This window comes from Anas acuta, chromosome 20, assembly GCF_963932015.1.
Source record: "Anas acuta chromosome 20, bAnaAcu1.1, whole genome shotgun sequence".
NCBI classification, from domain to species: domain Eukaryota; kingdom Metazoa; phylum Chordata; class Aves; order Anseriformes; family Anatidae; genus Anas; species Anas acuta.
Genome location: NC_088998.1, coordinates 5907543 through 5922655, shown reverse-complemented (window position 1 = coordinate 5922655; position 15113 = coordinate 5907543). Strand labels below are relative to the sequence as shown.

At 48.5% G+C, this 15113-nt stretch overlaps 1 protein-coding gene across 2 annotated transcripts in view; it reads left to right on the top strand.

Annotated features, from left to right (window-relative positions):
- COL5A1 (collagen type V alpha 1 chain) overlaps positions 1 to 15113 on the top strand; it is a 147750-nt gene that overhangs the window by 120700 nt on the left and 11937 nt on the right. For both annotated transcript variants that reach the window (XM_068656510.1, XM_068656509.1), the window contains exons 38-60: positions 2032 to 2085; positions 3422 to 3529; positions 3721 to 3810; positions 3903 to 3956; positions 4587 to 4694; positions 5976 to 6083; positions 6601 to 6654; positions 7435 to 7488; positions 7701 to 7808; positions 7908 to 7961; positions 8045 to 8152; positions 8926 to 8979; positions 9342 to 9449; positions 10539 to 10592; positions 10933 to 10986; positions 11432 to 11485; positions 11904 to 11957; positions 12690 to 12797; positions 13244 to 13297; positions 13396 to 13449; positions 13813 to 13920; positions 14423 to 14476; positions 14907 to 14942. In XM_068656510.1, coding sequence (XP_068512611.1) covers positions 2032 to 2085; positions 3422 to 3529; positions 3721 to 3810; positions 3903 to 3956; positions 4587 to 4694; positions 5976 to 6083; positions 6601 to 6654; positions 7435 to 7488; positions 7701 to 7808; positions 7908 to 7961; positions 8045 to 8152; positions 8926 to 8979; positions 9342 to 9449; positions 10539 to 10592; positions 10933 to 10986; positions 11432 to 11485; positions 11904 to 11957; positions 12690 to 12797; positions 13244 to 13297; positions 13396 to 13449; positions 13813 to 13920; positions 14423 to 14476; positions 14907 to 14942 — 1692 coding nt within the window. The remainder of the gene's footprint in view (positions 1 to 2031; positions 2086 to 3421; positions 3530 to 3720; positions 3811 to 3902; positions 3957 to 4586; positions 4695 to 5975; positions 6084 to 6600; positions 6655 to 7434; positions 7489 to 7700; positions 7809 to 7907; positions 7962 to 8044; positions 8153 to 8925; positions 8980 to 9341; positions 9450 to 10538; positions 10593 to 10932; positions 10987 to 11431; positions 11486 to 11903; positions 11958 to 12689; positions 12798 to 13243; positions 13298 to 13395; positions 13450 to 13812; positions 13921 to 14422; positions 14477 to 14906; positions 14943 to 15113) is intronic.

The window sequence follows — 15113 nt, the reverse complement described above, 5'->3', positions numbered from 1 at the left end:
TAGCAAATAGACTCCTTGTTCTGGGTTTATTTTATGGGAAGGAAACCCAACTTCCTCCACTCAGCTTCACGTTTTTCTTCACCACCTTTTCTAGCAAAACAGCACTGAGAAGGCTTTGCACATTGTGCGTTTTTCCCCCTCAATCACACAACAGTTTAATTAACTTGCCTGGCATTTGCTAAGCAAGGCAATGCAAACACTGCTCAGTGCCACGCCGGGTATTTATGCTCTGTCAGACTTTATGGCGATGGTTGTGGTATTTTGAGCACACAGACCTCAGGTCAGGATTAACTTAAAGATGGAGAGAAGAGCTTTCACCTGCCAGAGTCTGACTGTGACATTTAGTCTTCCTTCATTGAGTTATCTCTAACATCCAGGACACCTAAGCTGAAATCAGAAAAGGCAGTAGAAATTTTACTTAAATCTGCTGTTATCAACTTCTGAGACCAGAATAAAAGACCAAATTCTCAAGTCTGCATGAATATGAGTGAAGAATGGGCTTTCAATCATTTTGGGTCTGAAAGCATTCCCTGATAGCTGCCTTCGGGAGTAACTTGCCTTTCTAAAACCTGTTAATCTTCACCACGAACAAGCAAAGATCACTTTCCCCTGAATCCTCTTGGGATGCATGCAGACACATGCAGAGACCCAGGTAGCAGAAGTCACTGTTTTGTCCTCCTGCCTTGAACAGTGCCAAAAAGAGGAGGTGAACATAAAAACAAATTAAATGTGTTTTCCACATCGGTAAGCTTGTTAGCGCACCCTGTACCTTCATGCAAGAAAACCTAACACCAGAAGACTGAATCAAGTCTGTGTGTCAAATAGTTCCCTTTATTTTGCTTTTCATTTAGGAGCAAACAGTCATGCTGAAGACGCCAAAATATTTGGCCGTATTAGATTTATTAAGATGGAATCTGTAAAAGACAAGAGAAAAAAAAAAACAAAAACTAAAAGCTCTGTGCCCGTGCTTCAGACAGGATAAAAGGAAACTCCTTTCTTCAGATTAAAAAGAAAAGTCCCGCATGGAGGCACTTGAAGTATTTTTCTAAGATAAGAGCTTAAATTGTACATTCTTTTCCTAATGATGGCTTGCCATTTCCTCATCAATGACATAATATTTTCTGTGATCTGCAGACAGCTAGAGTAGCTTTGAGTAGTTTCTTAGCATGACATGGTACCGTTGGCTTGGGACTTATCTGCTCATCTTTTGTGGCAGTGAGAAATAGCCTGTATGCCCTAACTGACATTTCTCAAGCTTGTCAGCATGCTACAGTCAGAATGATAATTAATGTGCTTTTTAAAGAGTGGCTTAGGAGAACTAAACAATTGCAGTGGTGATAGTTCATTATTGCCACTCTTTAAATGTCATTATAAGTAGCTGTCGTGGAGACTTCGTTACTCATCATTTGACCATCCAGAGAGAAACACGTCTGTGATTTCTTTCAGCAGACATTGAGGAAGGAAATAAAACTCTGCAGGGCTGGGGACTGGCGCTGCCTGTGGTCACCCAGCCTCAGAGCTCCCTAGGAGTGAAGCTCAAACTGGGAACTGCTGTGGAACTGGGAGCAGGAGGAGGGAAATGGTGATGAAGAATTGCTCAGCATTAAGAGCAATAGCCATTAATAGCCATTTCCTCTGTAGGTTTTATGAGTGTAGCAATTATTATTATTTTTTTATATGGCCAGTCCTTCAGCCAAACCACAGTAGCTCCACCAAACCAGCAGAGCTGAGCTGACGATCTGATGGCCATCCACCAAAACACCCACTCATCCCTAAGGCAGCACCCAGAACCCTCCACTGGAGCTGAAAGGCTTTGATAGTTCCTTTTTCTACCATTCTCTTGCTCCCATAAACGTACAGATAGACATTTCACACCTTCTGTTTGATTTCTCCTTCCTTCTGCCTTCGGGTGCCCATCGCTCACGGTCAGCAGCTCCGCCGGGGAGGAGCAGGCAGCAGCTGGCCGTGAGCCTCACGGGAGCACTCCATGGCAGAATCGTCACCTTTTTGTCTTCTCCTTTTTTCTAACAGGGTTTCCAAGGCAAGACTGGCCCTCCCGGCCCCCCTGGCGTTGTAGGCCCTCAGGTAAGGAACAAATATCGGTGCTTGCATCAGCCCCTTGTGGCTCATTTTCCTGGGTACAGCATGCAGGGAGGGTAGGAGAGAACAGGATGGTGCTTAGACAAGGTGTGTGAGCCCTGCTGGAGATGAGGTGGCTCCTGAGAACTTAACAGAGCTGCTCTGGTGTAAAACGGGTGCAGGGTGGGAGACACAGACCAGCTGTGTGCAGCCTGACAGAAGGACCAAAGAGTTTGATGTGATTCAGAAGGGCTGTGCAACCTACCGGGCAATCGGAGCAGTAGGAGCATGATGCAAGAGTGGTGTGACATTTCGTTAGGAAGAAATGCATCCCTGTTTAACATGAAGTGCTGCCAGATTCTGTCGGAATTGTGCCTTTTTTTTTTTTTTAATTTTATTTCAGTTGCAATGAACTCAGTGCAATCTGGAAATAATAACTACGCGACCAGAATTTGTACCCCTTAAGTACAAGCATGCAGGGCTCGTGCAGGGTTGTGTAGGTGGAGTCCTAGGCTGAGAAGGACTGGGGTTTGGTTGTCTTCTTTCCTGAATTGCCAGGGAGGTTGCTCTTTAATTACAAAGCAATTAATTTGTCCTCTTTAATGATAGTGTAAATTCTCTGATTTGTAAGTTCCATGATTAGGGGCAATTCCCCGACTGTGTCTGTCTTCTCAAGTGCAAATTAGGTTCCGTGGCAATTTCCTTTGGCTCGGCAGCGTGTAGTTAGTCTGATGTGTGGCTGCCGAGCGATCGCGGCGTTCTCCTTCTGCTTAGGCTAAGTGGCACCCTGCAGCGTGACACGAATCACAACCACAGTCCCAGCGGACCACAACGTGAAGGTTGTCGTAGCATTGTGCTCACGGCTTGTGTCCTCCTCCAAAATGGGCTGCTGGGGAACCTTCTGCTCCGGGCCTCGTGGCACACTCGTCACCATCAGTGCCCGTGTACGGCACAGCGGCAGGCAGCAACCGCCGTGTAGTACAAGCCTCATCCATTATTTATTCCCCATATTAGGGCAAATCAGCATGATTGTAGAATACTTAGGAATTTTTCAATTGAAAAGACAACTAAGCGTAATAATTTGACTGATGATCTCATTTATGTGAACGCTTTCATTCCAATGCCTCCTGTCTGTTCAGTGCAGTTTTGTCCTCTTCCGCACCAGAGATCCTTTAGGTGCCAAAGGAGGCATCTCTGTGGGGATTCCTGGTGACACTGCGGGGGACGGATGAGGGAAGAAGCACCTTCCATCCTGTAGCAGCCTAAAGGAGCAAACTGATGCCCTTCCTCCTCTATTTGCTCTGGTGACACCCACCGCCTTCTCCCTGCTCTCTGTCCTCAGGGTCCGACCGGTGAGACGGGTCCCATGGGTGAGCGGGGACACCCAGGTCCTCCAGGTCCCCCGGGTGAACAAGGTCTCCCTGGCCTCACTGGAAAGGAAGGGACCAAGGTAGGGATGAGCAGCCTGCTGGCTTCCCCTCCTTGCACTCCTGGACAGCTGCCCCTCTTGCAGAGGTGGAGCGGGATGATCCAGTAAAGAAATGATGTTTCACAGGGCTTCGTCAAGGCTCTGGCACAGAGAGAGGAGCCGTGCCCCCATGGCATCTGCAGCTCCTTAGCTCTTTGTCCTTGTTGTTACAGGGGGACCCTGGTCCCGCCGGCCTCCCCGGGAAGGATGGACCCCCAGGCTTGCGAGGCTTCCCTGGAGAGCGAGGTCTCCCCGGCCCCATCGTAAGTCTCCGTCCTTCCAGCGGGAAGGACACCCCAGCAGCACAGCACACGGCTCCCCAAATGACTCCATTTTCCCATCTTCTTCCCTCCAGGGTGCTCCAGGACTGAAAGGCAACGAAGGTCCCCCAGGCCCCCCCGGTCCAGCAGTGAGTATCGTTGCCCTCCCAGACACCACCTAACACTTTTACAAGCTTGGCAAGCCAAAACAGAGGGTTAGTCACAGCGCAGTGCCTCCTCCGTTACTGCACTAACTAATGGCTTTCTGGATATTGCTTTATTTTACAAGACACACATGTAATAGCTCAGTTATTTTATGGGGTTAGCTATGAACATACGTGACAAGCTGGGGGAACTGGGATGATCCAGGACATCCAGAATTTTGCTTTTAAGTCACCAGCTTTTCTTCTGAAAGTTGTTCCCACTTGAGATGTGTGCTCAGTGCAGCCCTTCTGGAAGAAAATACTCATCATCAAACCCTCCCGGCTGCGTTAACCATGAAGTGGTCACACACATGTTCCAAGCTGATAATGTGCCCCCAGGAACCGAGCTCGCTGCACCAGCCAGGGGAGAACTCAGCAGTTTCAAGGATTTTAATTAAGATCTGCAGAACCCCTTGGGCTGATGGTGCCAAGCCACCACACGGAACTCACCCCCTTTAGACGTGCTCATTTACTAAGTTCATGCATTTGCAGCATCCTACTGCTTCATTTCTTTCTTTCTGCATATAGATAATGCTCGATAACCCAGTAATACTTGCTCCTTCCTTCTCCAAACAGGGCTCTCCTGGTGAGCGAGGCCCCGCGGGCTCAGCCGGCCCCATCGGCTTGCCAGGGCGACCTGGCCCCCAGGGACCTCCGGGACCTGCAGGTGAAAAGGGAGCCCCAGTAAGTACCAGTACACCAATTAGCAGCTGTGGGTCACGTAGAACTAGAGCTGAGCATGGAGACAGTCCCCAGACTGGGTGTAAAAAAGGAAACAAGAAACAAATGCTGTGTGCTCCTGTGGTGTGAGCATGCCAGTCATCTGCTGGAGCCCGCGCAAAGATGCTGAGAGCAGCCGTGCACACTCTCACATCACTCAGTCCCTCGGCTCACACGTGAGATGTCACCTGCAGGCAGCAGGGAGTGGGCAGGATGCCTCTGCTTGTCCCCGAGGAGCCCAGTGCCGTGGCATTCCTAAGGGGGAAGGATGTGCCTTGAATCCGTGCCCCAGGAGCGTTGCTGGAACCATCTCTGACGTCTGGGTTGCTTTGGTTCATGCCCAGGCTCAGCCTCAGATCCAGCAAAATGAGCAAATGCTGGCATCAGGGATTTCAGACTGCACGAGGATACTTGCACTGATTGATTGTTGTTATCAGAAGCGTTTATCAGGCAGTGTATTCCACATTTGCTGGCTTATTTGGAACTCCAACAGCTAGTCCAGAGGCAAGAATTTCTTGGTGAATCAGCTTTATGAACATCTGTCCTGCCAAGTATCTATATGATGTGTTATTGGACAGATGAATAGGCAATTTATGTGGCATCTAATTATTCAGAAGAGAGCATCCAGGATTCAGATGCAATTAAATTATGTACAAGGAAACTGAAAAATATCCACTGTTCAGTTCCTATAAACAAACAAATTTGAGTAAAGGCTCCAGGCTTGAGGAATACAAGAAGATGTTTAAGCAGGAGGCCAGTAGAGATTGCTTTATTTGCTTCATGTATTTTCTTTTGTCCAGAGACTCAGGAGAGAGCTCAGGGCCATTATTTAGGGATTAGCCAGGGATGGAGCTGGGGCAGTCAGGACCAGCATCAGTAAGAACTGGTCTGTGGGAATAAAAATTAGTTGGAGACTTGTTTGTCATTCAGAGAGAGATGGCAGAGGGTTCAGATTAAATCTAATTGTATTGCTACAGCAGCGAAATTGCAGCTGTGATCTGGGTATTCGCCGTTTAGGTTTGTTTGTTCTTTATCTCTGGAGATAGAATTTTTGTCTTGTTCAGAGAGCGAGCACAGAGAGAGAGAGATTGAGATCCAGGAAATATCATCTGGAAACATGTCTTGCTCTACGTGTCCGTGCAGTTGGGGTCATTTTCAGCTGGATAAAATGTTAATGGACTGCAATGGGTCGGTTGGAGGGTGGAGGTGAGCTCTGCCTGACCTGTCTGCTCTTTTTGCTTCCAGGGCGAGAAGGGTCCTCAAGGCCCAGCGGGTCGGGACGGCATCCAGGGCCCAGTGGGACTGCCGGGCCCAGCAGGTCCTGTCGGGCCCCCTGGCGAGGATGGAGACAAGGTGGGAGAAGTCCTCCTGCTGTATGGGGTCACTGGGAGGGAGTGGGGCCGCCTGCCCCATTGCCACCATGCTGTGTGCTAAAACAGGGATGTTTTGTGGTGCTCGCAGTCCTGCGATTCAAGCAGAGTCAGGTCTGGGAGAGAATCAGGCCAAATTTGCCAGCCAAACCACTCGCTGAAATCCAGTTAGCCTTCCCCGAGCCTGTAGAAGGTGGCCTGCCCTCAGGCGCTTGGCCTTTCCAAATTAATTACCTTTCCCACTCTCTCATTAAGCCCCTCTAGGACTGGAGGATTCTTCGAAAACGTTAGCTGGGGTGTATCGCTCATCACCGCTAACGAGGCCTGCAGGATGCTGGGTCCTGCATCGTGCGGTGGCTTGGGAAAGTTTAATGATACGGAAGGGTTTGGTTACAGCCCAAATCACTGGCCCTTTTCAGCATTTTTAGGGGGGTTCTGTGGGAATCAGCATCTTTTGGGTGAGGACACGGAAGCTAACTGTGCCCCTTTGCTCCTGGCAGGGCGAGATCGGGGAGCCTGGCCAGAAAGGCAGCAAGGGAGACAAAGGGGAGCAGGTGAGTGCGCCGGGCATTGCCAGCAGCTGCTCTTTGGAGGAACGTGTGGTGGTGTTGTGTGGCTTGCTGGAAACAGAAAACGGTATCGTTTTAACTTCTTCCTGTCACTCCTTCCTCTTCTCCTTTGCTTCATCAAATACCCACATGGTGTAAAAAAAAAAAAAAAGAGTGAGTGCTTGAAGTGTTTTTCTCTTCAGCCCTTGCTGTTAGAGCTGGGTGTTTGGCTGCGGTTACTTTTCTGGTTGCTTATAGCACACTGAAGCATCCTTTGTGTGCTCAGAGGCTGAGGGATGGAAAATAAATTGCACGTATGTATCTAGAGAGGACTGAGTGGTGTGATATTGCTTTGCTGGAGCAAAGATGCGTGACTGATGGCTAAAACCAAATTCCCCTGTAAATGTACCGAAGGAAGAAGTTGGATTGCACTGGTTTTGGCTTCTCGGCCATGGAGGCAGGTAGCTGCACCCCCCAGGAGGGGATGGTGGAGGTTAATGGTGATCTGTCAGACATGTTATGCTACACAGAAACACACAGATGGCTTCCTTCTCTCCAGAAAGATTTCCAGCTTCCACCGCCCCCAGAAAGTGTTTTGCAAAATGAGTTTAAGCACGTCCTTGGGCACAGCGCTGCTGCACCAGCATTGGTGCACCAGAGACCCTGTCCACCCACTGCCCTCTTTCAGAGATTTATGCTGGTTTAATGGATGCTGTGCTTATTTTACAGGTGAGATTTTTCACCTCCTGCTCCTAAATGTGACATTGCACTTCTGTTTTACAACAGGGTCCACCAGGTCCTACTGGCCCCCAGGGTCCAATTGGTCAGCCAGGCCCAGCTGTGAGTATTGTCAGCAGGAATCCTGCTTCTTACCATAAAAAAAAAATATGTATATTTTGGGAAGCTCTGTAAAGAGTTGCAATTTCTGCCTGGCACTGCTCATACCCAGTGCATGGGGATGAGCATTGCTGGCTGCAGCGGGAGGTGCTGGGGACGGGGCTGTGCACCCACCTTGTGCCCATGCTAAGCCACGTTAGACTTTTTCCTCATAGGGAGCTGATGGAGAGCCAGGTCCCAGAGGGCAGCAAGGCCTCTTTGGTCAGAAAGGTGATGAAGGACCTCGAGGTTTCCCTGGTCCCCCTGGCCCTGTGGGCCTGCAGGTAATTTGTAGCATCAAGGGAGTGCTGGGGGTAATGAAAGCTGGGGGCTCCACCAGAGATGTTCATGGCTAAAAATTATCCCTTCCTACATCTCCTCAGGGCCTGCCTGGACCACCCGGTGAGAAGGGAGAAACAGGTGATGTTGGGCAAATGGTAAGATGCTTTTCTCCTATTTTCATCACTGACCTAAGTGTTTCTCCAAGAACATGTCTGAGGTTTGTCTCCCCTTTCCCCAGGGCCCGCCAGGCCCACCTGGGCCCAGAGGTCCATCTGGACCACCAGGAGCAGACGGCCCCCAGGGTTCTCCCGGGGGAATTGGAAATCCTGGCGCAGTAGGAGAGAAGGTAAAGCATCCGCCCAAACCCAACTGAAGCCTGCAAGAAGTTTGCTACTTATTTGGGGGCTTTGCTAATAAGGAGGTCTTCTGTGTTAAGATATCGATGTCTCAGGGTGATCATTTAAAATGGAAAAGGGAAATAAAAAAGCCTGTTGAGGAAGATAAGCCAGGTCTGCTTACTGGTCTGGCTTGGATGCTGAATGCTCCCATTATGTGAGCATCATCCTTGATGTGCTCATGTGAAATGAGACCTCAAGAGGGCTCAGGTGGATGAGTGGCTCTGCGGACTGTGCCAATTCCCACAGTTGTGGAGGGCTCATTAGAGAATTTGTTTTGGAGCCTGAGCTGTATTTTCAGGTGATAAGGTGAGGATTAGGCCAGGTGAGTGGGGTGGTGATGGGGTAAATTCATGGCTGTGGGCATTGTGTTCATCCACCTGGTCTATAAAGAGGTGCCATTTAAAAAGAGGCAGCTCCTCCCAACCTGAAGTATGTTTAATGCTGTCCTTGAGGTACTTATACTAGTGATTTCTCCTCAGTTAAGTAAACAGATCTATTGAGAGATATATATGTTGTGTATTTTTGTTATTATAAGCCAAAAGATGGAAATGTGCCTGAACAGAAAATAGTGAGGGCTCCCTAGCATGTGGCGTGGCAGCACCCAGCCCGTGCCTTGCTGGGGCTCGCAGCTCTCAGCAGGCCCGAGGGGTTCAGCACATCAGCAGAAAGCTCAGCACCCTGCAGAAATACAACTGTAGGCTTCCTCTTTTCTCCCCTGCAGGGTGAACCTGGTGAATCTGGTGAGCCTGGTCTTCCCGGGGAGGTTGGCCTGCCGGTGAGTATGCTATGGGATGTGGTGGAGAGATTTTTGTCCGTGGTACCCCCAGGGAGCTGGTGGAAGGGGTTTTGGGGAGGGATGAATGTGGATGGGGACTGAACCAGCTGGGTTCTTGGTTTGGGCGTCAGGCAGAGGCATTGCCATGGTACGGGGTATTTATAGGAGAGCGTTTAGTCACTGGATGCATGCTGCCCACAACAACAGGAACACCATCAAATCTTTGTGGGAAGGGACTGTTGAATCACGTCCTTGTGCTTTGAGATACAAATAGAGAGTTCTGCTCAGAATTGATTAAAGGATAATTAGGGATCGGTAAGTTGGTTTACTGGATAATAGAAACATCCTTTTTTCCTTTACAGGGTCCTAAAGGTGAAAGAGGTGAAAAGGGTGAAGCAGGTCCCTCTGGTGCTGCTGGTCCACCTGGTCCCAAAGGTCCACCAGGTGATGATGGGCCCAAAGGCAGCCCTGTAAGTACCCCCTGCTGTCAAAATAGTGCTTCCTTGTCTTGCCCTGTGGAGATTTCCACATGCAGAGACGTTTTCCAGAGATTACTGTGGAAATTCTAAATAGTTTACCAGCCGGAGAATTTCCCCTCTAATTAATATGTGCTATTAATCCATTCCTTTAGGGTGCTAATGAGGAAAAGACCCAACTGTACAGTATCTTGCAGCGTTACTTGAATCATTAGTCCTTTTTGCAGGCTGTCAGGAAACACACTTATGGAAAGGGCCTGCAATTGGATCACTTTGCATCTGAGCTTGTGCATTGCAAGGGTCCTCTGTACCAGAGCAAAGCTTCCAAGATAGCAGAGAGGAGATTTATGTGAATCTGGGAGCAGTACCTCTGGGGTCAGATCCCTGCTGATGCTAATTGCTGTAGCTCTGTGGAAGCCAGCAGAGCTGGACTGATTTATACCAGATGACAATGGTACAGTATTTGTCTTGCCTGCTCCTTTGATGCTTGTTGGCTGAAGAAATTCATCATGAGATAAACAAAGATGGCATGAAACAGCAAAGGAGGCAGGGGAGTTAGTCATCTCTCTTAACAGATGGGGTTTGGGGAGAGTGCATTATCGGTTCAAACTTAGTGTCTGAGCACTGTTCTCAGAATCATTTGAAGTGCACAATAGGCATTATATGGAGGAGAGTGGTGGAGTTGTTTTAGTCATTAAATGCTTTGAGAGGATCTTCAGGTGAAAAATGTTACACATCGTGTAGTAAAGAAACGCAAAACCTTCTAATCTGCACATTCTCCAAAGCTGAGAGGATTTCACTGTCACTTGTCTACTCTATTTGTGAAAAACTAGATGAAATTCCTTGTGTAGATACTGGAGCTTTGTATAGCCTGGCTGCAGAGCTGCAGAGAACTGTAACAGGATGAAATTACTGAAGACACAAAACCAGGATGTGAACTGGGACTGGGTTTGAGGGTAGGGAATTGGGATTTTGCTCCACAGGGCATCTCCCCATGTTGCCAGTGGGGTGACAGGCACAGTGCTCTGCAGCTCTCCAGGTGCAACCTCTTAACCTGGGGATCTCCCTCTTCTCCCTTCACAGGGTCCAGTTGGTTTCCCTGGTGACCCCGGTCCTCCTGGAGAACCTGGTCCAGCCGTAAGTGTTTGTCCCATAGAGGGATATTTAGGTTTTGTGAAATCTGACTGTGTGCTGTTCATTCACCAGCAGCTCCTCTGGTCTTTACTTGGGGAAAGGGTTGGAAGTCCCACCATAAGACTGTTCTTCTGCCCACCCCGCAGCCTTTGGGGTGGTAGCAGTTCCTGTCCACAGTATTTGATGTGGGAGGTTTGCTGATGCTGGCATTCCCAGCGAGAGATGGGAAGGGATGGTTCCTGGTGACATAAGGACATGCTGAACCACACCTATTGGGTCTGACATTTTATTTAGCTCCATTTGTACCCTAAATATTCCTGCTTGCTTCCTTCTTCCATTTTAGGGTCAAGATGGTCCCCCTGGTGACAAAGGTGATGATGGCGAACCTGGTCAGACTGTGAGTAACTGGATGGAAGGGCTCTGTGTTCAGTCCCCAGTGTCTCTGTGCAGGTCCAAGGGCTTTAGCACAGAAATATGTACAGCAACAAATTCCCAACAGCTTCCCCAGCCGCCTGCCCCGTCCCATCCCTTCCTGTCTGTGTCAGCCTGGCCACTGCCATCCATCCAGGCTGCTTAGCAATACATCTAAAAAGCAAAACTTTAGCTTACGAAAAAACAAAATCTAGCCTTTCGTTTTAAGCTCGCCATGCCTTATGGTATTACATGGTGGGAAGGGATAAAACAAGATACCACCTGCACCCCAAGGAAGTGCTGGGAGTTGTACTGGCCGCCCACACCCCGACTTAGCACAAACTCCAAATCTCAGCTGGAGTTTTGCATGCTTGCTCCTTCTTCCCATGTCTCGTGGTGCAGTCATGGCTTCTCCTCCACTCTCCATCTAGGGTTCCCCAGGTCCCACGGGAGAGCCAGGACCCTCCGGACCCCCAGGAAAAAGGGTAAGATGATTGTTTAAAAATATTTTTCTGAATGTAGTCGTGTTGATTTTTTTTAACCGATTTTATGACTCCGTCTAAAGTAAATGCCAGGCAGTAGCATGTATAAAAAAAAAAATTGACATGCCATCCACAGCCATTGGAAATCAATGGGAAGTTGTCAACTAAATTTCATTGTTTTTTCAAAGATTCCAACACCCAAAAGAAAATATAAATTTAAGGTGCTCGTTTACTTTCTCTCTACTCGTAGAGATGAGATTTTTTTTTTTATCAAGAAGCTAATTTATACAGCTTTTCACAGATATTTGTCTCCATGTTGTCTTCTTCTCTGGGGCTGAAGCACTGTTTTGGTAATTCCACTATGCTGTTATAGATCAGGGTGATCTAACTGTGTTTTGCATCTATTTTGTGCTTTCTCTAGGGCCCTCCTGGTCCAGCTGGTCCCGAAGGAAGGCAAGGAGAGAAAGGAGCCAAGGTGAGAGCTGAATGGGATTTGTCTTCTACCATATCCTTCATGTGCCAGAGCACTCACCCTCTGACATTGTTATTGAAAGACAGTCATTTGATTTTGCTGTGCTACAACAAAATAGCCTGAATCTGGGGCCGTTGGCCTCAAATTAAAGTGTATGTTTCATCTTTGAACAAACTCCGTGGAGATGATTAGAGCTTGGTAAGGTCATGGGAATATTTTTCTTGCTTCGAAATGACAAAGTGCCATATTTGGCAATTTAATGTGTTGTGAATAATACGGCCTGCAGAGCCGTGCATCATATCCCAGGGCAAACACAGCATTATTGGACCGTGGCAGTTTCATTAGGGGTGGTGGGGAAACGGCAAGTGGGATTGCAAATTACAGATCTAATTGTTGTGGCAGGCACAGGAACGCTGGTGGAGGAGGATGTGCTCTGCTAGCACATCTCTCAGGACCGAACCAAAGGAAGCTTCATGCTCTGGAGGGCTCGCAGCAAAGAACCGTTCCTGTTGTAAATCAGCAGAAATAGGCAAGGCTGAAAAGTGAAGCTGTTTGGAGACTTGTCCCCAGCACATCAGGGATAGGGAAGCAGCAGGAAAATCAGCGAATGGAAAATTTTACATGCTATGCAGGGAATTGCGTTCGTTTGGTGACATCCTGCCAGCCGCTGCTGCATCTCTGAGAAGATCACTTGATGGCCCGATGCAAATTAAACCGTGCTGTCTTTGCACACAGGGTGAAGCTGGTTTGGAAGGACCTCCTGGGAAGACAGGCCCAATCGGTCCCCAGGGTGCTCCAGGGAAACCCGGCCCTGATGGTCTTCGAGGAATTCCTGGTCCAGTCGTGAGTATTCCCCAAAGGAGCAGAGTCTGAGAACATTCCTGCTCAGGGCTGTGCTTTAGGGGCATCTGCTGTGGAAGGCAGCTTCTTCCCAGTGTAACGCGCTGTCTGCAAGTGGGCAGAGAGTTTCTGTGCTGCAGTGCCTGACAGCAGGCAAAACACACTCAGTGGAAATAACGTGGTGATGGATACCAGCTCCCAGCACCTTTTATCCAAGTGCTGGGTCTGCTCCGGGGCAACATTTCCTGGAGCTTGAAAGCCCCTTTTCCAGTGGAGATTGGAGCACGAGGGGGGTATAAACACATTTGTCCTTAACCGTCTTTAAGAAAACAGGGCAAATGTTCCCTGGCACAGTGGCAGGATGAGGATTTATGAATAATCTCAGTAACCCCAGCTGGGAGCACTGCTGTCATGAACGATGGCTTTGAGGGAATTGTGATGTTTTACAGGGTGAACAAGGTCTCCCCGGATCACCTGGCCCAGACGGTCCTCCAGGCCCAATGGTACGTCCAGACCATCACATCTGATGAGATTTTGAAATGGGAGAGCGTGTTTTCCATAATCTCATTCTCCCCTTTGTTTTCCCTCCTGTCTCCCAAAGGGCCCACCTGGTTTGCCTGGCCTTAAAGGAGATTCTGGCCCTAAAGGTGAAAAGGTAAGAGTCAGTGCATGACCTCGCTGATGTCCGTGTCTGGTTGTGGGGCACCGGGCGGTGCAAACACCCGGCTGCTTTAGGGCAGGAGTCTCCTTCCCACAGAAGGGTATGAAGTATATGTCCCGTACAAAGTGAGCAGGCACTTGGGTACAGCAGTTCTGTTTCTGCATTTGTAGCATTTCCCATTGCAAAAAGCTCATGCTTTCACTGCTCTGCTGCTTCCAGGTGTCAAGGGTAGCTGCAAACTCCTGTCACCTTGCTTAGATATTTGTTTGTGTACCTGGAGATGTCTTTGATGGGTAGCTTTGGCGTTCGGTTACCTCCGGAGAGAGATCGTAATTAACATCTGCTATTTTCCCCTAGGGTCATCCAGGTTTAATTGGTCTTATTGGGCCACCGGGTGAGCAGGGAGAAAAGGGCGACAGAGGTCTCCCAGGCCCCCAGGGCTCAGCAGGACCCAAAGGAGAGCAGGTAAACGTCCCATAAGACCTTCATTAAACACATTTTTGAGCTGGGGGGGGGGGGGGGTTTGCTGCCTTTGAGCAAGTGCGGTATAGGAGAGATGGTCAAGCTCAGCAAGGGAGTCTTGCTAAATTTTGAGGAATACTTGCTGTTTTCGATATTAATGTGGTTTATTCTACATGTGAAATGTAGAGGTGCTCCAGAATGACCCATTTTAGAGGAAAGCAGTTTCTCAGGGCTTGTATGAAAAGAGTTGAATAGGCTTGGAGGGATGGTAACATTAAATATGCATCAGGAGGACTCATTTTTAGAACTGTGTGCCTAAATGAGATTTCCCACTCATAACCTTCTCTGGATGCACACACTTAAAAAATAATAATAATATTAATTGATTTTTCAAGTGTGAATGTCCTCCAAAATCAGGTGGTCAACTGTGAGCAGATGTTAATTGCATAGCAATAGGCCAGCATCACTGCATGCAAATCAGCGTTGTTCTGCTTTTATTTTTCAGGGTATCACAGGTCCTTCTGGACCAATTGGACCCCCAGGGCCACCAGGATTACCGGTATGTGACAAGTAATTATCTTTGAATTCCTGGGGAGCTCTGCAGCTCTTCTGGGGTCACCTTGGTGCTCCCAGATAACCCAGTTTGGCCCATCTGGCCTGACCTTGTTTGAGGATGCTGTGGGGAATTAGGATTGCCCAGCTGAGCCCATTAACAACACCTGAATGAGTTACAGGAGTACCCAGTGGGTGGAAGTCAGAGGGCATGCATGGACCTGTGGGAGGGATGCAGGCTGGTCCATCACCAATGTTTTTTGTCTGTTTGCAAATAAAAATAGCATCCAGCTCAAATGGATGTGAAAAGTAGACATAAAAAGGGAAGTGAATGTTAAAATTGCAGAACCTTGTGTAACAGTACTGTGTCTGTAAGGAGAGGCTGACTTCTCTGCTGACAAAGAAACTAACTCCCTTCTTCATTCTTCTCTACGCAGGGTCCACCTGGTCCCAAAGGTGCTAAAGGATCATCAGTGAGTATAGACTTTGTTAAATGAAGAGGCTGAGGATGTCTTATTAAGTGCATAACCTGCTGCAACACCTCCCCATCAGTAGCATTAAGGCAATTAGCCAAAGATGACTGTAGCAAACGCAGCCTTTTCAGGCTGTCCAAGCCCAGAAGTTATAATTGGGGAAGGTTTCTG